Source organism: Chroicocephalus ridibundus, chromosome 10 (assembly GCF_963924245.1).
Source record: "Chroicocephalus ridibundus chromosome 10, bChrRid1.1, whole genome shotgun sequence".
In the NCBI taxonomy this organism is placed as follows: domain Eukaryota; kingdom Metazoa; phylum Chordata; class Aves; order Charadriiformes; family Laridae; genus Chroicocephalus; species Chroicocephalus ridibundus.
The window spans coordinates 23180690-23203808 of NC_086293.1; the positions used below are offsets into that span (position 1 = coordinate 23180690).

The window sequence follows — 23119 nt, forward strand, 5'->3', positions numbered from 1 at the left end:
AAGCATCTAAGAGAATCAACATCGTACAAAACTATTGTTCAAAGCTAAAATGCTCTTGTGTATCTCAGGCTTCACAAGGTAAACCGCTTTGAATTTTTTTTTTGGTGTGATTTAGTATCACAAATCTCCCAGTGTGTTAAAATAAATGTGCTTTTATGAACTGTATATTAGTGTACACTTTTGATAGGTTGAGCAAATGACATTACAAAGAACAGTTCTGAACAGTAAGTACTATTTATTATTTAACAGTATCTTCGTAAAATATTCACAGCTGTAGTAACAACCTTTATTTTTGCAGAATGAAAAGAATATTTACTTAGTACAGCTTGTCTCTAAGTGGTTTGAGCTTTCCTTTTATTGTCTGAATGAGTATTCATGTAGATTTGTGAAATGCACTTTATCTTGAAACAGATGTACAGCTGAGTATTTTAAACAAAACACACACAGCTTGGATATTCATATGTAAGAAAACACTGTTGTAGTCAGTGATTCTGTGTGCAGAAAGGCTGCAGGATCGGATGAAGATGTAAAAGTTATGTGAGCTTAATATAAATCCTTCATTTACCTCATCGTCATGCTTCAAGACAGATAACACACTTCTTTTTGTTAAATGTAAAGAAACTTTAAAGCATTCAGTACATGTTGTAGTCTCCAGGTTCCTTTATATACTTTTACTTATTGATTGTCATTATATAACTAACGTACAGCACCGTAAAGGTTGCACAAAAAAATTCCACTGATTTATTCGGGGGGGGGGAACCTAAACAGAAAAACCTGCACATCTTAAGGACAAAAGCGTTATTTTATGACTTTTAATTCTTTTTCTTAGCATTGTCAACAAAATTCTGGGGAACATAGCTGCGTTCTATCCTGAGTTTTATGCAGAAAGACTAGTTATAGGTCCTATTCAATCTTTGCAAAACCTCTACTGTTTCACTCATCTGTAAATGTTATTACTACTGGTGGCAGGTGAGAAAATTTTTTTCAAGTTTTAAGTTTCAAGGCACAATTGGAATATGCTAGGTATATACTTATTAAACTCAACAAAAATAGGCAACAAAATATAGGCAACATTTTTTGCAAAACCATTTTAAGAAAGATCAATGTTTTGTTTCCAGGCAAACCTTTATGATTATGCTGGTTTAATATGAAATACTGGGGTTTTTTTCTGAATGCAAGCAGCAGATGGGACAACGTAAGCATACTAGAAGACAAATAATACCTACTTCAGTCTTGACGGAGATGCATGTTTATTTTTAATTCAGTATTCCACCACTGAAACCAACTGACGTTTATCCTTAATTCACTTTAATACTTTATTAGTTTCAGGCAATATCTTGTCTTTATGGTATACAAACTTCTGTAGTACATACTTAGCTGTGAGAAAGAGAACATCTCTCTATCTGTAATAGTTTTTTATTTAATGGTTTATCTTGTTTCTTCTCTTTTTTTTTTTTTCCTTCTTTTTCCCCCCTCTCCATCTCTACAAGTAGTTTTCTTTTGTAAAGCTTTGCTTTCTGTGGGTAGTGTGTAATACAGCCTTCTGTTACAAGAAGCATAGGGAGTTGATTTATTGTAACTAGCCTGATAAACAATATAAATTAACTCAAGTGTAGTAGAAGTGCCAGAACTTCATTCATGCTTACTTAGGACTTCAAGTGCTTCTCATGGCTCACAGAATCTGGGACCTTACAGATCTCAAACTGATAATTCACTATGTGTTTAATTCAGTGGCCGTTTACTCTCCAGGCTACCAAATAGTTGTAGAAGCACCTTGGTTTAAGATAGACCAACAGCTCAGGGGATATTAACAGTGTTAAAAGTTCCTGCAGTAATAAATGTTTTGATCAATAAAATTCCAAATTATCCTTCCTAGTCATCCTAGGATCACTAGGAAACTAGCAGACAAGCAAGTCAGTATAGTTCAGTCACTCCCTCGTAAATGTTTCAGGGGATCTAAAGTACATCTGAGCTACTGAGATGTGAAGATGCCATTTCCAGGGCTTCTTTTGCCAGGGCTGGAGCTTAAAGTTCTGATGGAAGGTGAACAGTTAAAACTTCTGCTAAGGAGGCAGAGGGGGAGTTTGACAGACAAACAGATAGACATGGCTGAAAGCTGAGTGTCTTCACGGGCTGCCTTTCCAAGTGGCAGGCCTCCGCTTGCACTTTTCTCAGGCTGTGTGGACTTGGTTTCAGGCTTTTATTTCCAAGGTAAACTTTCCATAGCCATCTCCAAACCAGGCTCAGCGAACAGGTTCGTTGACCCTCTCCCTCCCACAGTCTGAAGAGTTCCTGTATAGTCCCACCTTCTAGTCTTTCATTCTTGAAAATGCAGTACTGGGCAGAAAATGTTTTGATGACTTTCAGATAAGTGAAAAAAGATCCATCTGTAAGACAGGTCAAGTATTACAAATGACAGCTTTGAGATTACTGTTGCAAATAATTGTAGGGAGGAACTCCTCTCTTTCCCTCCTTTTCTCAGCCATGATCTAGTCTGTGGTCATCTATTTGATGTATTTCGAGAGTGTTAGTCACAGTGCTTCAATAGTTTCTTTGATATGTTTCACCACCTTTTTAATTAACTCCTTTCGGTAAAACTGGCTTGTTTCATTAGGCTGCTGCACTTAAGGCTCTTTAATAACACTACAATAATATCAAAAAGAAAGGAGTTAGCATACCATTGTGAATAATAGGTTAATTCTCACCAAAATGGGGTAAGGTTCTTGATTGATAAGGAAGGAGGATACCTATTGTGAAAACTGGCAAAATGTAGATTTAATATTGTCTGCTGTCTGTAAAGACTGGCTGTTGTGTAGTCTGGGATGCTTTCAGTGAGTGGGAAAGTTACAGATTGATGATAACAAATGGTTACTCATCAGTCATCTTCTAGTGGATGGCCTTCAGTTTAGTGTAGATGAATGATACAACCACCGTTGCTTATTACAGAGTTCTCGGTTCTTGTTACAGAATGATTGTGGGGAAAGATAATTTTTAATGAAGTTTTCATTTCCCTTGTAACTGTTTTCGAAACTGTCATAAATCCTGCTATACTGAACTTGAAATGTCTTTTGTTTCCCCTATATTTAGCTTAATTAAAATAGAGCTAGTGCAGTTCTTAGTAAACTGGGAAAATAAATGCATGAACAGAATTAAAATATCAAAGAAAAAAATGCAGAAATCTAAGTTTAAACATGAGATTTTTTTATTTTGTTAAGTGACTAAGGAGCACAACTGTATAGAAAGCTCACTAGTACTTTTTTGGGAAATCTGACTCCGGTTCTACTGTGAGATCATTTGTGAATAAAAAGGGTGTAAAACTCTTTTTTACAAGTCTACACAGACTGATAGTCTGTGTAATTCGCTATTGTTAATCACATTTTTCTCTTTTCATAATGGAGTTCCAGTTCCAGTGAGACTTTTGGGTTAGAAATTCAGTTTTATAATATCTTGACTTGGAAGCTGTGGGAGGAGGATTTATTAGTGGGATCGTCTTTAACACTGAAGTCTGTGCTTTAATGCTGCCTTGTGCTTTTTAATGACTTTATCAATGTGCTTCAAATGTTGATTTTTCTTTCTGGTTGGCTGGCTGTTAGAGTGAAAAACTGAGAAGATTTACATCTGAAACTTTCATGTTACAAAAATGTCTCCATTGTCATGACTATAGTTTATTATTTGCATTATGTTGGTATCTGAAAATGTCTACTGTGATCACAGCTCTATGATGCGTTTTAATGCACATAATAAGAAAAATGTCCATACACCAAGTATTTTACACCAAAATAGAGAAGACAGAAAAAAGACAGAACTATTGCTACCCTGACTCCACAGAAAAGAAACAGAGGCACAGGGTGTTGGTGTCCTTCAGGAACTATAAGCAGCAGGAACGACTCCCAGGTATTTCATGTGTTAGTCCAGTGCTGCAACTGCAAAACATCCATCTTGTTATTGTTGGATGGCGATGTTTGACAGGCAGTGATTTAATTTGCTATTTTTTAACCGAGATTTTGTATTGCTGTTATTATTTGTGATCGCTTCTGTAATCTGTGTAATTGCATGGTTGGAGTTGCAGTGTGCTCAGCACTTAGGTCCCCCCGCCAAACTACTTGTTGGTTTGGTCAGCTTCAACAGGCCAGTCAAGCTTTGATCTGACTTCATGTGTAAAATCTCAGCAATGTTTGCCTACCTTTGTAAAGCAGTTTAAGATCTTACTGGTGAAAAGCACTTACTAAGAGGGAAGTGGAGAGATGTTTTGGTTACTTTTCAGAAATAATTGTACAGTGATAATTATAGGGTAGGGTAAAGGTTTTGGAATGAGTAAAAACTGGAGTCAGCTTCTCTAGTTTTTAGCGTCACACAAAGGTATGGCTAGCTTGCTTTACATCGGTCCTTTGCGTAGCTTCACTGCTAGGATTAAAGGCTCTTTAGTGTCCCCATCTTGTACAGCTGGCAGACTGCACCATCTTACATCACCTGACATAATTGCAGCTTCATAGACCCACACCGTTCGGGTCAGGGTTGTCTCTTCTCGTTGAAAATCAGTAGGAGTAATAAGTTGTTGTCAGACATCAAGTCAGTGCGTCTCTGAAGGCTTGTGAGGCTGCCATGTCCCTTAGCTCTCAGTCTGAATTAAAACATTTGACTAAACTGAAGAGAGAAGCCTGTCAGAAGTACAGCCAAGGAAATCTAAGGTGTCTTAGTACTTCAAGCCTGTGTTTTTCTTTTCTCCCTCAATTGTCACTCCATTATTGATAGAGAAAATACAACAGCTGAAGGTGTAAACACTTTTCCTTGTCTCATCTTGCAGGCCGAAACAACAGCAACAGAACAATTTTTCCTTGTTTCCTTCAACCAAAGGCTGGAATTTCAGAGGGGTAAGTTTGGTATTGTTTTGTTTATACTCTGTAACATTGCCTCCTGCTTCATCCTGTTGCAGTGTAATTGTCAATAAAACATGATCTGCAAGTACTAAAATTATGGCAAAACAATCATAAAATGGAACTTTTCATTTTGTGACCTCCTAAAAGGCTTTCTAAAAAAACAACTTTTGTTTATGTGATTGGCTGACTTATTCTGAGGGGTGGGGGAGATCATTTAATGTAAGTGAGTTAATGTACACTGTGATTTTAAAAAGAAAAAAATTTGGTGTGTTTTCCTCTCTAAAAATAAATCAGCAAAACTGAACTGATACGTACTGGTTTTTAGGTGCTCATTTATTATAGGTATTTGTAAAGTTACTTATTGAAAGCTTGTATATGCGAATTTTGCAGAAGTAGAGTTGGTGAATGATAACAAAAATTACATTAATTTCTTACAAGGTAGAAGGGAGTAGGTTTTATTTCTGTTTGGTTGGCTGAGGAAGGAAATATGGAAGCATGTGTCTTTCCACAGTAACTGAGTCAAAAGGTACATGAAAAACCAAAGCAAGTGAAACTGAGAACCTTAGTATTTGCTGGTGTTTGTGTCTGCATCAGGTTTCAGGAGTGTACTTCTTATGCAGGTTAATTTGCAGAGAGTTGTGTTGTCCCCTCTCTGTCCCCTGTTGAAAAACTTAATGTGATGGTGGCAGTGCTCAGATGGCAATGGTGTGTCTGCCGTGTGTGTAAGTACTGTAGCAGGGGATACCGTCTAGGAGCAGGAGTTGCTGCTGCATGTTGTATCTTAAGTCATAGCGTTACTGCAACCTTTGAGTCAAAGGAAGGTCTTTTCTGCCTTGCAGACTTCCTTTGGTGTAATAAATTGCCATTACCCGTAGTATGGACTGACTTATACTGAATCTAAAGAGTTCAGTTTTGTATTCAGGAGAGTGTATAAATGTGATTTCTCTGAGTTTCTTCCAACAAAAGATTTAAGTAGAGAAACACTACTTAAATGCCATGCTGAAAGGGTAAATGACATTGATAGGTTTCCTGGTCTGTGTTGGTCATAATATGATAACCTTCATTAAAACAAAAAATACTTTCCACAGTATCTGATACAGAGTCTTGCATTCTAATTTGGTATTTTGAATAGAGCATCCACTGTTGCTTACTGTGAGCTTTTTGTTTTCACCATCTATTTCTTACATTGCACCATAAAACTATAGGGATGAAGTTGTCAGCATTGCAGAAAAGGTAGTTCCCTCACAACAACACTGTTGAGAATGCAAGGAAAATACCAACAACTTCTGATCTGTAGAATAGTTATAAATTTCAGAGCCGGTTTAAAAGTAAAATTGACTTCAGTATTTCTCCAAATTCTCAACTATGCTGGAAAAGAAATCAAGGAAGAGTGATGTAGGTATGAAAATAGTAGGAAGAGTGTTGTAGGTATGAGTTGTAGCTGGAGAAACAGTGATCCACGTTCAGAGAGCAGCAGCTCCATGGGAGTGAGGGTCTGGGGTTGGTAAGTGGGGCAGCTTGAAGTCAGTGATCCAGGCTGGATGGCAGAGGTGGACTGGGCTAACACACGAAGAACAGAGAACTGGAGAGTAAAAGACTCTGGAATCAAGAGGAGAAATCAGCAACCTGAAAGGAGAGGAGACCGGAATAGGTATTATGTATAGCCTGATCAGAAAAAAGATGCAGTGAGTAAAGGATCTTCAGAGTGCTTCGTTCATGTGTGGAAATGAAGATCTGTGGGAGTTGTCTGCCACCTCATTTTTAAGGAACTTATTGGGACACTAACGCAGATGTCAAGTTCTATAGTTGTAATATTTCATAAAAAGCATAGTTGGAGTTAATAGTTTGAAATAAACTACTACATCAAGGGAAGAACCTGTATCAGTTGTTCACTTGATCTGTTTAGATGCTGAAACCATGACAGCTGAGCACTGGACAAGAGACCTAAGTCTCTGTTGATGTTTGCAATGTGTCAGCATCCGCTTTATTTTGATGGGTGGAAAAATTTTTTTATGAAAAGTCCAATGAGCAGACTTGAAGTCACAAAGGTTTTCATGGTGAGTGATAAAAGGTTAACTTTGATGTCTTTTCTCAAACAGGAGTGAAACCTTATTGGGTAAAAGAACGAAATTAATATTGACAGTGGAGCGGTGCCATGCTTGAGTATAGCAAACAAAGCTCTGGAGCTGACTTATTCATAGCATAGATGTTTAAAAAAAACAAAGCTATTTCTGTATTACAGACTATAATATAGGATCATTTCAACAGTTGCAAAAAATAAAAGAGAGAAAGTGGTTAAGCACATAATTGCAATGTTGTGTTCATCTACCTATTCTTGCTTTGCCGTCAGTTCACTGGTTTTAAATGTGTCTGTATCGTGCTGATAAAGTGTGCATGTTAAAGCATCCTTGAACGTACACCAACGTAAACCTCAAAGTAAGATAAGGAAGGCCAAGATGCTAAACATCTACCAAGGAAACTCCTCGGCACTTCTCGTTTTCTTTCCTTTCTTAAATTTATTTTATCAGAAGAAGCTTTTTTCCATGTTGAGCAGCTCTTTTGAGCCCCATGGCTAGAGATCATGTTTAATTTTCTCAATGGGGATTTCCATGTCAAGGTGATATTATTTATGTGTTTCTACTAATGCTGTCATTTTTAGATATTGGTAGCAGTTACTTTAGAACTTTGGGCAGTGTTTAGGGAGAGTTTAGTGTTGTCAGTGGGGAGAAGGGAGTTTATTTTGATTTAAAGTAACAATAATAACAACAAATAAATCCTGGTTTAGATGAAATTTAGTCTTAAAGTTACCGTGCAATCTGTGTGCAGTCTCTCTGCTGTATGCTCCTCTTGCATATACATATGAGACATCAGGTTAATTTGGTCTTTGAAGAGATTGTACAGTCAGGTGTCCAGCAAATAGAGTATTTTAGAGGAAAGGTATTTGTAGTGAGAATTGTAATTGCAGAGGAAGAAACACAGAACCTGTGGAGACAAGAATATTGCAGACTGGAAGGACAGCGTAATGGGAAAAGCAGAATGTAGGAGATTAGGTGGTGGATGTGGCGCTTGGAGTAGAAAAGGAATAAAGCAAAGGAAGCTACTGGGTATAGGATTGGAGAGGGAAAGAGGAAGAAGTAGCAATTTGGGAATAGGGATAGTCAGGATGGGGAGAGCAGGGAGCAGTGAAAGAGGTAGTGAGAGAGAGAGAGTGGAAGCGGGGTAAAGTGTGGAAATGGAGGAAAGCTAGTGAGAGTGAAAGCAGAGAGATGGAAGTATGGAGTGGAGGCAGAACTCTTCTCTAAAACACGACAGGCTTATCAGTTCAGCTTTTGCAAATACTGACTCCAGGAAGAAGAAGCGGCCATGTGGATGGGGAGTAGTTTGTGGCCAGGGCTTGGTGAGGAGAGAGGCGTGAATATCGCATGGGATGGGGCAATTCAGAGGCAGATCAATAGTGTACACACAGAAAAAAACAGCACAGGTCTTTGCACAGAGGTTGGTATTAATCCTATTTTTGCCCTCTCTTCTGTTTGCCATTAACTCTTGCTCTTTTTCTTCTCATCTCTATTCCACCCTTCCCTTAAAAGCTTGATGCAGATAGAAGGCTTTCCTCAGCACTGCTGTTTGGCGCTTATACAAGAGACAGCAGTTTAATATGGTGCTCCCAGTGTCTATGGAAATAATGTGTTGTATTGCCATGTAGGGTGGGAAACAGTTTTATTTAATAAAGCATCCCATCAAATGAGGTTTACCTTTACAGTCATGCACATGCAGTTAGGTGCCAGGATTAAAGCTTCTGTGGTCGTTTATTAGTTATGATATAGTTCTGAATTACACACTTTTGTGCTATTTTTTTCCATAGTAAGAGTAGTCAGGATTATTTATAAGGAAGTTCTGAATTCAAGAAGACTAAGAATCTCTCCTGAGGAGTTTCAGATTTCAGCTGCTTTATTTGGCTCCTTTCCTGCTCCCTTAAAATCACCCACTTTCCCTTTTTGACAACAGGATAATTTTGTAGACCGCCATAGTTATGTGAATGATGGGCTTGTGTTACTGAAATTCTTTAAATGATTTTTTTTTTCCCCCTAATGACGTATTTACGTGCGTTTGCAAAAGCAGTGGTACATAGCAATCCCGCTGTTCGTATGGTGGCATTTCAGATGGCTATGAAGACACTGCCAGGCAATCAAAAGAAAAGCGGTTACCTGACTAATGAAGAATATTGAACTTGTAGGTGTAACTGAAGAGGGTGCTGGCTTTGTCTCTGCTTGTTTTTGATATTTCTCTCTACTGTTCCACCAAGAGGTAGCATCATTTCCTGCATATTTTAAAAAACATCTGAACCATCATGATGGTTTCTCTACTTTTCTCCCCCACCCCCCCCACCCCCGCCAAATTTGGCTGAAGAACTTTAGGGCTAAAAATATAAATAAATAGTGAAATCTAAACCAACACTTTCTACTTGAAATATTATGAGGCATATGTTTGGTGTGCAGTTGCCTGAAGATTGAAGAGAATTTACTGCAACTAGTCTTCTTCCTATTTCTTCCTTTTTTTGTTTCCTTTTGAGTTTTGCAGAAGCATTTGACCAAGCTGCAGATGTGGTCACCTGTGAGGAAGGCTGATCTAATTTATGAGAAGCCCCACATAAAAATGTGCTAAACATGCTGAAAGTCAATTTTAGATGTGTAAGTGGTTTCTTTGCTAGTTTTCCTGCAAGCGTGTGGGGAAAAAGGTACCTTTCATGCCAAATGGGAAGAATTCCATACTTTTCAGACAGTATTTACAAAATAGCATGTTTATTTTGTGCAGGTTGGCAGATTTCAGTTATTCCCTTCAGGGTGCGTGAATCTAAACAAGATAAAAATTGCTAAGAGAGAAGTTCTTTTCTAGCTTTAACTTGATGATTAATTACATAAATTACATAGTTACATACTACCACAGGAAGCACCTCTTTACCTTTGCTGAATTCTGACTGGTTTTACTTAATGTCTGTATCCACCGATGCTCGTTTGCTTAAGCAATTATGTTATCTGTAACAGACACTTATTAAAAGCGGTGTCAGGCAGGTCTTTATTTGTACTTGTTGAAGCAAAATTATACACGAATGTCTCTAGATCAAATGTGCTTAAATACCATTATCTCGTAGCATGGCCAATGTGATTTTAAAACACAAGTTATCATGTACATTAATAAGCGTAGGTGGTTTTCTGTTATTTTAATGTACTTGTATTTTGTGTGCACAATTTAAATAGCATCCTCTGGAGAGGAGAAAAAAAGTTTACTTTGCATTATTGAAAGCATAGCTGTGCGTGGGATAATTATACCTAATATGACTTAACAGTCAGAAACTAGTTGTTCATGTGTCCCAGAGAGACTCCTCCTCGTGGGGGAGTCCCGCGGCACCCCTGCTCTGCCGTGCCTGCGCTGCTGCCCTGCGCTCCTCCATTGCCCTCTGGGGAGAGCTCTTCTGTTTCTTCTACACGAGAGGTGCTAGGTGGATGCTTGAGCCCTGACCCGTCTCATCCCCCTCTCTCTTCCTTCTTCCAGGGGGTTGCAAAAACTCTTCCGTTTCGACTGTAATTGCCCCGGCACTTCTCTTTTACTGTCTTTGTTCTTGCTTTTCTTCTGCTTTTGTGGACGTGCTGTTGTGCCTCTGTCCGGCCTTGACCTTTCTTGGGTCAGAATGTCTCAGATACCTGGTATTAGAAGTGGTATGAAGCAATTTTATAGGTCTTTCTGCTTTAGTGTATTAAAAGATGGATGCTGTAAACATATAAAGCCTGTCTAAGGAGCTCAGTAGAAGCTGAGTTTCTCTGTAGCAATTAACAGTTCTTTCTTTGGAGCGTGGCAGGGAGCAGGGAAACTTTACTTCAGGCTGGTGGTAGCAACAGTGTAGGGGACAATAGGAGTGTTAAAAATTCCCTTCCATGATACACAGTTTTTAGTTCAGACTACTAGAGCTTATAAACTGTAGTAAGTAGACAGCCTGGACACTGATTTTTATTTGTAAAAGAGCTGATTTTGATGTCTGCCTATTTAATCTATGGGCGGAGTTTTAAATGTTTTAGCTTATTATTGGTTTTGTTTTTGAACAAACCATTGGAACTGTTGTTGATTAGTCACAAGACTAATTTCTCTTGGAACAGCAAGGTTTATGTTGGCAAACAAATAGAGATGCTATCAGAAATTCATTGTGTGTCATTTGCGTAACTGGATAGTAGTCAATTCCATCTGCAGTTCCAAAACACACATCAGAATTCTTATATCCTTAATGTATACACTGAATTTAAATAGCAATTCAGTGTGACCAGTTAGAAAATTTTGAAGAATTCAAGAATTCCAAACTGATGTGCTGACTCAGCATGGTTTAATTACCATGATAATTTCTATCCACAACGTGTGATGTTAGGTTAGTTATGTCAGAATGTTTTATTTGAAATTCCAGCAAAACATCATTTGTTGATATATTAGTTCTTAGGTCTGTGGTAAATGGCTGTATCTTTTTGTAGGATCAATGGGTAGTGTAAATTCCAAGGTTCTTTGCATACTGTAGCACTTGAACTTGTGCTGGAGAGACATCTATGAGTTATTTACAGATGAGTTAGTTATAAAGGAGAATGATGCAGGCTGACCTTTAGACTCTGCCAGATCTCTAGTAGTTTGTGACTCAGGTAGAAAAACCTGTGCACGTTTTGTGAGCTGTTTATTGCTCTTGAGGTGTAGAGAGTACTGTAATGCTTAGGAGTTTGCAATGTTTTCATTAACTTAATTCAGTGGCTGTTTTATTAAACTTTCACAGTTTTTACATCTAAAATCATCTATGAGTTAAGTATGTAGCCATTAAGCCTGTCCAATTACCTAGTTTACAGGGCTGCTTTTCAGTTAATTACATGCTGGTTACATAAAGTACACTTTAGATTATATGTTTCTTGGGGCAAGAATTTTGAAGAATGCTTATAGAGCACCTGGCTAATGCATTCGTGAAACGAAGACACTGTCATAGGCTTTTACATCTGCAAAACTTTTCCATCATTATTTGTACTGTACAAGGTAGGTATTCTGTTTATTAAAGCTCGGTTATTCAAAATACTGCGATATCTCCCATTTGTAAGGATTTCGTATAATTTCATGTTTAACTTTTCACAGAATAGATATTTTCTTGAAAAATACTTTCTGCAGTCATTCTGTTAATGTTGTAGGGCTTTATTTTATGGATCTTTGTAAGTGCTTTGTAACAAGATTATTTTTGTTCCGGGTGTGGTTTGTTATTTAGAGTAGAAATATTCTGAATATACTGCAAACCCATCACACCGGCTATTCTGCACATACAAACAATACTGAGCTTGAAGCAACATGTGATAAAGCAGATAGGTCCAGTTGTCATTCTCTTAGGCTAAGTTTGATGTTCTGTTCTATAGCAGATTTCCTGTCTTTAATCATAGAGTGGGTGTTACCTTGTACTCCTGCTGTCATTTACTGTTCTTTTCTTTGTTCAACAGCAGATGAACTTGACCCCTGTGCAGTTTAACTCAAACCAAACTCTGCCCATTTCTTTGTATTTGTTTCCCCCCACCCCACAAGTGGCTGCTCTTTGAGAACACGTGATGTGAAATGACTATTTCCTATGACTTTGTTTCAGAAATTTATAGTGGTTAACAGGGTAATGCTGTCGTCCAGCTGACCTTGATGCCACTTGGTCTGAGAAACCAACATTTTGGAAACCATTTTAAACTACATATTGGTATTGTATTGATGCTACACTATTTCAGATTAGCAATTTTATTTTAAAATGACTATTGGACATGAATGGTTGTACACATGGACTTCAACTGCTTTTTTTGGTTGTGTTTACTAGTTATGATACTTGCAGTAGAACTTGGTGTTGTTATAACGTGTTACAAATATGTGTTATTAACATCACTCTTTACTTTTTTTATCAAATCATTGTGATGGTCTGTTGCCTAATTTCCTAGTGCTCATACTGTGAAAACTCACTGGTCAGTCTAAGTTCATTGTAAAAGTTTCGGATTTTGCAGTGCTTAGGTAGTACTATTTAAAACTATGAAGTATGTTTTAAATAAAAAGTAAATAAAAGGGCTACACATTTGGAAGATGTTGCAAAAGCACCATTTGGAGAAACAGTTGGGAAGTTCTGTGTGCTGTACTGGGGGTTTTATTCAAGCATCTGCCTCTCCATCTCCAGTTCCACAGCTTCCGATTCAGGTTGGCAAGTTGTACTTGTGACAGAAAGCTAAACAAAATCTTTTACCAACCAAGACAGAAGGAGGGCCTTCGGAAAACTTCTGAAAGAGCTTACAAACAGTTCTCAAGAGCTGATGGAAAAAGAACAGGAAACTTGAATTCCCTCTGACCTTTTTCAGTGGGGAGAAGCATTCTGAGTGGGTTTGTTGGTACTCTGTATGAAGACTGCTGTTTATCCCAAATGTAAAAGTGCTTTCACAGCCAGCTTCACTCTGAGACGTCTCAGTCTTAGAATGAGTCCTAATTATTTTTAAACTAAACATAAGAATAAGATTCTTCTTGAAAGCTAATGCTATTTTCCGTGATTAGAAGAGCACACAGCAATAAAAAATTATGGCCATGTTTTAAAATCTGACACAAATTCATAATAAGAGCAGTATGATGGTGTCCTTTATTTATAGCAGCCTGGAAACAAACTTTGTTATTACAGTAGCAACCGGAAAACAAGGTCTCCATTTTGCTAGATATCATGAAAACATAATAATAAACTATTGTTTCTCTAAAGAATTTACAATCTAAACTTTTGTAAGAACATACTGTAACATTTCTTAAATAATACTAAATTAAATTTTTAAAGAAAATTCAGGTCTGTTGAAGCTCTTAAATTCCACTCGTGATGACGGACTTCAGGATTCCTGGGTTCTGCTACATGGCTTAAAATGGGATATTAAATCCAATTCAAGATGTATGAAACATTGCATATAACATGATCCTAACACAATTTGGGGTAACATTCTAAAACTCTGTAAAACGCACATTTAAAAATATTGATTATGTTGGTTTTGATTCAAAAATTGTACAGTGGTGCCGTCTCTTTCTAGATTGTGGTTAATTGTGAAGCTTTTCAGGGAGTTAAATTTAGCATCCTTAAAACACTCAAAATGCACAATGAGAAAAGGGATTCAATCTGTCCATATGCCAGCAGGCTCCCCACTGAATTAGTTCTTTTCCAACTACTGTTTCAAGGTTTCAGTGGTTCACAACCTTAAATATCCTCAAAAGAAGCAGCCATAGTTTGAACAGTCGCTGTGTCCAAAGCAGACCAGGTTGTTTTGAGTGGCCTGGTGGCTGCACGTGAACCCGTGTTTAACTTGCTTGGGCTTCTGGGCGGGGAAAAGGGAACATTGGGTGTCTTTCTACAACAGTACTTCAGGTGTTTGTGTTCCCTTCAGTTATGCGGTTAAAAACCCTAGTTGCAGCAGTAGGATACTGCCCGAAAGAATGATTTTATTTCCTTAATTTCCTTACTTTTAAGAACTTTAGAGAAGGAAGCAACAGTGAAACTGCTCAGGGAGTTTTGCGTGCGCTTTGATCAGTCAGCAGAAGATACTTGGAAACTGGCTGTATACTGTCTGAATAAACACTTGTCAGGTGCTTGTTGTTGTAAACATTTGGCAGACTTTAACCTTATGCCACCCCAGTGCTTTGGGCATTTTACAAGTGAGGGTATTAAGGCAGGGAAGTTTCTCAGGCAAAATGGTGTCAGATTTTTTTTATTTATTATTTAAATCTTTAATACGGCGTGTTCATTCTTTGTTTCTCTAAACCAAAGTTAGAGTAATATTTAATTGCTTTTACCCACAGTTTTATGTAAGTTTCTGGCTGTTTGATCCTGTGTTCATGGGGCTGTCTCGTTTCATTTCATGTTTTGTACTGCATTGGACTCGGCAGCACTGCTGTAGCTGCAGAGACCGAATGAACAGCTTTCATACAGTTACATATTTTGAGTTTGTCAGTTATGATTTCTTGATCTGAATCTTTTGAGGCAGTTGCTGCCTGGAATCTAGATGTGATATCTTAGATTTCCTTCCTTGGTACTTGTGTGGGTTTTTAGAATATATGTAGGTTCAAGCTCCACCTTCTTTCAGGTGGATGCTGTTGGTGTTGCTGTCAACAAAGTGCAGAGCAATCCTGGAGCTGACTGATGCAAAGCTGCAGGGAAAAAACCCCACAGATACAATGTTTTATTTACCGGGAGGTTAGAGAGCAGGTTTGGCCATCCTGTTCATCTGTGCTAATTGATTAAGGCGGGGGGGGGGGGCAAACTGTTTCAAAGGTTTACTAGATTGATGAGAAGAAGTCTGGTTGGCCAGTCTTGTGCCTGACACTGGGCTGAAATCTGTGGCATCTGCCTTTAGGCTTCTTAAATTCCAGTGGCTACTGAGGCAGAAGGTTCTAGGTGACCGAAGAAATAGCCCAAGTGAGAATATAAAGAAGCATAGTGAGTTGGAGCGTTTGCATGTTGTGGTCTCCAGGAAACGGAATACGGAAATCTGAATGTTACCAGGAAATCTGATTGAAAAATGCCTGCCTACCTAACTTCATCTCTGGCGCACTTTAAGACCTATGAAAACCATAACACTTCAAAAACTTGCACCCCTATGTTTGAGGTTGGGTGAGGGATTGCCAAATTCTGATAGCAAATGATTAAGGTTTCCCATGATGGAGTGAAAGATTGTTTAAGAAATAACTTAGATCTAATGACAAGCTAATAGAGAGAGAGGAAAGAATCCTTGAAAAAAAAATCCAGGCTTATATACAGAATTTATATGGATTTCCTTTGAAAAATAAACTCTGTTCTACTGGAAAGGTCTGCAAAGAAGGCAGATAGATTTGGTTTTAGCTCGTCTTTAGGCAGGAAAGACAGGCCAACAGCATTTACAGTATCCTCAAAGGGAAATACTGGAGTAACTTTTTTAAGTCTTGGCCTAAGATTCTTCCAATTAGTATTTTCTCTCCGCACAGAGATGCGATGGCTCTTGTTGTCAAAGGAATTGGTTGCTGACTGATACCAGTTTCACCTTTTATCATCTTCCACCAAGCTCAGCAGAAACTTTTTGTTCTAATTTGAGTTCTGAACTGATGAAAGATTGCATCAGCTCACTAAGGACCTGTTTTCTTTAAAAATGAAGTTTGTATTGCTGTTAGCTTGCTACCCAAATTCAAATTTTTCTCGCCATTCTTGCCTACTGGAAATATGCAGAACTTTGACAAACGACTCAGCGTTGGTAGATGTGAGCAAGTCACACCAGAATGAACAGGATAGGGATAGATCAAGAGTGAGGTGTAAGGATGTAGGCTATGTGAGGTAATTATCTGTGTGTGTATACAAAAATGTATTTATCTTATATTTATTATACTGAAAACTTGGGGTTTTTTTGTATGTTAAAACGGAACAGTTAACTAATAAATTCAGCTGTTTCTCTTTGTCTGTTATGGATATTTGCCTGAACTCTTCCATTCACAGAATTATGATTTAAGTCTTAAACAAAATAGTCTCTTTGGAATAGTAGTAGGAACACACTCGGTCTTCTGATATGAGTAAGTCTTCTAAAACCAAGAATGCACTATTTTACAAATCTATAGAAAATATTTTAAAAGGTAAGCACTGAGGCAACTTTTTGTTGTGTATTTGCAGTGTGTGTACAAAAGATCAGAAGAGTTCCAGGATCTTACTTTTCCCTGTATTTGCACTTATTTTTTACATTAGAGTCCACGTATGCTTTAGAAAAGAACCAAGTGTCATATATCTCTCAATAGTTCCGTTTCACTAGTTTCTGAGAACAAGTTTCACTTGCCAAAATTGTTAATTCAGTTTGTGATGCAGGAAAGATGAAGGAAAACCATTTGAGATCACTCATTTTTATTTGCCATGTGGAGCACTGTGTTTCAATCACTTGTGATGATTATGGATTCCATTTTTTGGGGTCGATATTCTGCATTGTTTTGTAGCTAACTTTGGCTAAGGGAAGTTGGTATCTATGTATGTCTAGATTTTGAAGAGGGCTACTCAAATGCACGTTGAAACTGGTATATCTGAATCATATGCAAATATAAATTTTCATACAATGTGTGGTAAGTTATGTATTTTGATAACTTGCAGATGAGCACCTCATGAAACTTAGTTTTTCCTACCTTGAAGTAATGTAACTTGATAGGATGGCCAAATGAGGCAACTAACTCAGCATACATTAAAGGGAAACATGTACTAGAAAGTGCTAGTGGCCTACCTGGCAGTTGGAGAGACACCGCTGAAGACTCTCATTACTAGCAGGTCGATCTCTCTGTCGTGCTTGTCCGAAGAATGATTTGGCATGCAAATATAGGAGCACTCAAGGAAGCATTATATTTCGCAGTTTGAACTATGAGGCTGGAACCTAATCCTTTAGGTTTACTGACTTCGAGTTCTCAGTCACGTTGATGGCCAGCGTGTATGTGCCTAGGGAGTCCTTGCAGGAGGAGATCCACAGTTTTGAAATTTAAAGTGGGTTGGGAAATCTTGTGTCGTTGAGATAGTAACAGTATATTTGATATTTTTAAGGCAGCAATAACTTTTAAGTTGAATGTGTTCTTGATGCTTAAGGTATATAGCTTTCCAAACTCCGGTGAAATGAAGATTCACTGGGTTTCATAGGGTGCAGTTGCTAAAGGCTTGCTTATCTAGATTGGTGAACAATCAGCAAAAATGGAGTTTCTTTCATCAGTTATATCAAACTACCAGAGATAAAATGCAACTTTGCACTTCCTCGACACGTTCTCACATGCAAAATTGGGGTTCTGCCAATTTCATCTTTGGGCCTTGATTCTGGGCTGATTCTAAAATGTTCTCTGCTGAGTTCTTGCCATTATGCCTCTGTTAATTTAAGAACTCCCACTTAGCAGATCCCTTCATTTCTGAAATACTGAAAGATTTCTGTGAACTATTTCTGCCCAGTGTCTACCAGCTGTTTTGTTTTCTGAGGCATCTACATTTGGAGATGGTTGTCTGCCCTCGAGTTTAAAGCCCATTGCTGCTGTTTAAGACAGAATTGCACAGGTAGGAGTTGGACTGTGTTTCAGCTACCATGTCTCAAAGCTCTCAAAGCCCTACCTGCTACTTTAAAAACACGTTAATGGTGTCCTTACCTTTACCATACCCATGCCGTTCACCTGTTAGCAATTTTAAAAACACTTTTGTCTGTTTCATATATTATTCGAAGCAGTCTATGAGGAAACCTCACAACAGAGAGACAACAATGCATGTCACTCAGCTTCTGACGCTTCTAGCGCGCTGCATGACAGGAAGAGAGAGCAAACTGTGGCTGCATGGGGAGGAGTTCCTGCCCAAAACTGAAGGAGAGACATAGGGACTCCTTTGTAGCAAAGACTTTTCACTGTCACGCCGGAGATTAAGAAACCTCCTAAAATCTGAGTACGATACAAAGTACCTCATGGTGTGGTGTTGCTTTTTTGTGCATCATCAGGTAAGTGTGGATTTGAGATCGTGTTACTTCTTATTGTTTGCATGTGTGGCACTGTAGTAAGTTGAAATTGCACAGATATTGCTTCCACGCATGACAGGATTTAAAGTTGGGTATTAATGAAATCAGAATGTTGCTTAGCAGGGTGTTTCCTTCTGTAAGAAAAGAAATTTGTTAAAAGTTTAGATAATATACTCTGATATTCCCAATGGGACAGATGACCGTTTATTTTTCTCTATGTATTGGTAATTTGTTGCTGCAGGATAGTGGTTTTATGTTTCTGGTTTTGCTTTTTTATCATACACGTGTAAGCTTGTCTGCCTCTGGCTCCTAGTGTGAAAATAAGGATTTTGGCTGATGATTGTCAAAGTGAAAGCTGTACCAGACACCAGATTACAGTGTATTTACAGTGCATAATGATTCTGCTCTGCAGCACCTCTATGTGGTATCACCTGGAAAGCTGGGTGTGGGTTTAGACATTGCACTTTGGAAAGATGTTGACAGAAAAGTAGGAAGATAGATAATAACTTTAGAAAATACAGCCTATGAAGAAAGCTTAAAAGATTTAGCGGATGCCATGTGTAGAAAAATAAGACTTGATGTGAGGTACAAGTATACATTTGTCTCTGTGCGGGAACAATTATAAAGTTGGTCCTTGTTCTCTGTGTTTGCCAAGGGTAGCACAGGAATATTATTTCATAGCAAGGGAGATTTAAGCTAAATATTTTGGGGTGAAACACTTCCCGATTGTAGTGTTAATTGAGCAGCAGAACAGAGTATACGATTATATTATAAAATCTCTCACTTCAAACTTTTCAGCGTAATTTGGAACGAGCTGCGTTGTACACATTGACCTGTTTTACACCTTGCAATAGTTAGCATTTAATACTTGATTGTTCTTAATGATTTGGGTGGGGTTTTGGTTTTGGGCTGTTCCTATGGGAATCAGAGTAGCACATTAGGGTCACAAGTGTACAAATCTGATCTCTGACTTTGCAGCTCTAGTCCCAGTTTGCAGCATCCTTCCACTTGTTGGAAAACTAGACAGCTTCCTCTTATTTAAGGAGCAAAGTTATTTCAAAATATTTGTGTATATGTTGAATAAAACTGTATTTTGAAGTTCTTGGAAACATGTGATAAAGGTGGGGGCCTGTAGTGTGAGGCAGGCAAGTCAGGGATGTGTTCAAGGGCCTATATGCTCTTGGATTTGCTGTGGAGAACGTGGCTAAAGTATACTGAAGCTTAAGGCTGGATTGTTAATTGGGATATTTTTTCTTTTTTTTACATTGGCTGTGACAATTTTCAATGGTGAGAGAGATGATCTGTGATAAATTTCATAGAATCATAGAATGGTTTGGGTTGGAAGAGACCTTAAAGGTCATCTAGTTCCAACCCCCCTGCTGTGGACAGGGACAAATTTATTGCACAGAATATTTTTAAGATGTTAACTGGAATGTTTCATGCAGTTCTGACTTACATAATGTTTAGGAAAGGTAAATGAAAATTGCATAAGGTTCCGAAAGTTTATTAAGACTGTCAGAGAAATGAAGAGCTGTTCAATTAGTGAAAATTTGTTTAATAGATATTAGGCATTTGAGTTCTCAGTTTTTATAAAATAGCTTAAGAAGGAGACCAGTGATTGCTAACTGCCATACTGTTAAGTTGGTGTAGTCTTTTGGAATGTATTTAGTATGCATAGCTTTGCTGTGGGTATGTATTTTAGATATCATTCATTTGAAAATTTATAGCAGAAGAAATCTAGAAAATGCCACAGTTTTCATGGAACACCATGGAGATGTGTGTTTGGCTTTGACGTGAAGTCACACAGGTTGTTTGGTGTCTACTAGTACTGTGGAGCTCCCAATGAGACCGTTTAAGTTCATTGCAAATTCTGTCTCCTGCTCTGTATGCTTTGTTCAAGATGATTGAGGTCTTTATTCCTTTGTCAATTTTGGTTAAACCAGGCAACAAGTTTTTAAAAAATAAAATAGTAACTTAAGAATCAGGAGTCATAGGGGTATCCACCAAAATACCATATAAGCCTTGTTCCCTAAGAAATGGAGCTAAAGTGCATGTGTGTGTGTGTGTGTTTATATATAGTGAACCCAAAAATAGACATAGCAACGTGTGATTTTAGTAAAAGTAGTATTGTTTTTATCTGCAGAAAGATCCATTTTGGGTGCAGCCATTTTATCACTTTATCTTTTCTGTGTGAAGCTGAAGAAGAGCACTTGAGGCGCTTAGATCAAAAGCCATATGCAGGAACCCGTCTGTGGTTTTAAAGGTACAGCAGTATAATGATGCTGAATGCAGGAGGCTGGGGGAAAGCAGACTAACAGTAGAGTACTAGAACAATAAAGGATGACTGCAGTTTATGCAAACGTAAGCCAAAGGTGGAGACCTACTTTATGGAAATTGTTTCATTCTGCTGCTTGTGGTTCTGGTGCTGTGCACAGCAGCAGCAGTCCAAGCTCTCTTTTATAATGAGAAGCTCTGTTAGATTCCTGACATCCTTAAAAACAAACAAACAATAAAACCCCCTAAACTTAAAAAGTAAATATAATAAAAATAATAATAATAAAGTGTCATTTGAATGAATCTGCTTTTCAAGTGAGAAAATGTCATTGTAGTTTCTGTTCCAAGAAAAAACGTCATACCTCTTCCATGGACAGCTGTAGCAGTTTTGGAACCAGAAGTGGTGGTTGACAGCTGTGATTAAATGGTCAACTGCAGCAAGTGCAGGTCGCTGCTGTTCAGTCAGAGGAAGTCCCCAGGCCTTCAAGTCCACAAAACCTCCAAGGGTAGACTTAGAGCATTAAAACAGCCTAACTTTCATTATTCTTGCTTTTACAACTAGACCTATAATAAACTCCTTCAACACAAACGTACAAGGCTAGGAACAGCAACATCGTCACGTCAGCTTGCCAAAGGTACAGGAATCAGGGATTATTTGCACAGTAACTCGTTGTATTACTTGAGGCCCCAAAGAACTGGATCTGACAGATCCCGGCTGAAAAGCGTTTGTGAGAAGAACAGAAGATGAATCTAAATAGTGTATGGACTCTTTCAAATTGCATCTTAGTCTTTTATTTATGTGCTAAGTGAATTTAGAACCATAGATATTGATTGTGAGTCTTAATTAAAGGTATAATTTACATAGCAGTCTTCAAGTTTTGACGGAGAAAGGATTATGGAATAAAGGTTGCTATTCGTTCCTGTAAAAAAGAGCTCCTATGGAGAAAGACATAAAAGCGTGTAACTTACTTATCTGACTTTGATCCAGACTTTACAGTAAACTGTTAAAAAGTTTCAGCGTGTTTAACTCTCTGCTAGATTCCAGTGACTGATACTCTCCCCCGTCTTCCGAAAAGGGGAAGGAAGAAGGTTAAATAAAGATAGAATAAATACCAGTCCTCAAACAAAGCTCTGCTGATCCTTGTCCTTACAGCATCCCGTACATGCACACCCATTTCCTGTTGTTAATGTTAAACACATTGAATATAACTTTCATTTCATTGTTCACTTCAGTGTTCATTTTATATTACATTGACCGGAAAATCTCAAATCCATCACAATAAGCGCTGTAGAAGTGAAGCTGGCTCCCTGTGCTCGGAGAAGGGTGAAACGGAGCTGCCATTTTGTCTGGCAGGGAAGTGAGTGACTCCTCAGAAGCGCTTTGATACCAAAGTTTCCATGGCGAAGTCTGAGGTGCCGCAGATGACCTCACCTCCATTTCGGAGTTCTCTGCTGTGTAGTAACAGATTTAGAGCAGAGTCTGTTTTTTCATTTGTTTGGTTCGCCTGGGACATCAAGAACACGCAAGTTCTGTTACTAACACCCATTCACAAAGAGCCTGCCCGTCGAGCCTGTGCGGAGCGGGAAGCAGAACCGGCAAAGCTTTGTCCCAGCCTCGGTGCAAGCTGTGCCATCGGGTCATCTCTGACTGCTGCTCCCTCAAAAGGAATAAAGCTTTTCTTTAGATTTTTGTGTCACTCTTGAGAAAAAGAAACCTGTAATGGCTCTGGTATTCCGAACAGTAGAGGGCAGCGGAAATATACGCGGCAACCAGTTTTATCATAAAACTAAGGAATTTTTGGCTCTCTTCAGAGCTTAAGCAAGTTCTTTTTGCCAACATAACATGAAGAACTGTGATATTGGAATGCAGAGTAACAAATTCTGTTCTTTATTTTAAAATGTTGTATTAGAATTCAGTATTCTGAACTCACGGTCCCAAAAGCATGTATAAAAAGAAGGCCCTGTGCTCTGGGAAGACTTGCTTTAAGATGCTGTTGTCTTCCCGTACCTTCACGCTCTCAGAACTGTCAGCGGTATGGCCGGGGAAGGCAGAGAGAAGCCGGAGGAGGAATGGTGCTGGCATGGAGGTGAGGGGCAGGCTGTCGTAAAGTTAAAAGAGGGCTGGCCTTAAAAGATGGCAGGAGATTCCTCTTTGTCTGAATGAGCTTAAACTAGGGAATGAATTATCACTTGTTTGTGAAATTGTGATTGGTTAGCTCTGCACCAGAGTTAGGAGGAACACCATATTCAACAGGAAAATTAGAGGTTTCTGGCAGTCTGGCAGGTTATTGCAGACAGAGAAGTTTATGTTCTCTCTCTTTTTTTTTTTTTTTTTTTTTTTGGCATCTGTACCTTTACTTCATCTCAGACACTTGAATGTCAGCGCAACAGTAATGCGATAAGATGGAAAATGGGTAATCCTGTGTGAGGCTTGGTCTTGTT

At 38.4% G+C, this 23119-nt stretch overlaps 1 protein-coding gene across 3 annotated transcripts in view; it reads left to right on the plus strand.

The window, feature by feature from the left end:
- Positions 1-23119, plus strand: part of ARHGEF3 (Rho guanine nucleotide exchange factor 3) — a 139403-nt gene that overhangs the window by 39449 nt on the left and 76835 nt on the right. For 2 of the 3 annotated variants that reach the window (XM_063348153.1, XM_063348154.1), the window contains one exon: positions 4805-4871. In XM_063348153.1, coding sequence (XP_063204223.1) covers positions 4805-4871 — 67 coding nt within the window. Of the gene's footprint in view, positions 1-4804; positions 4872-18261; positions 18386-23119 lie in introns of those variants that run through there. The other variant, XM_063348157.1, reaches the window with a different exon arrangement.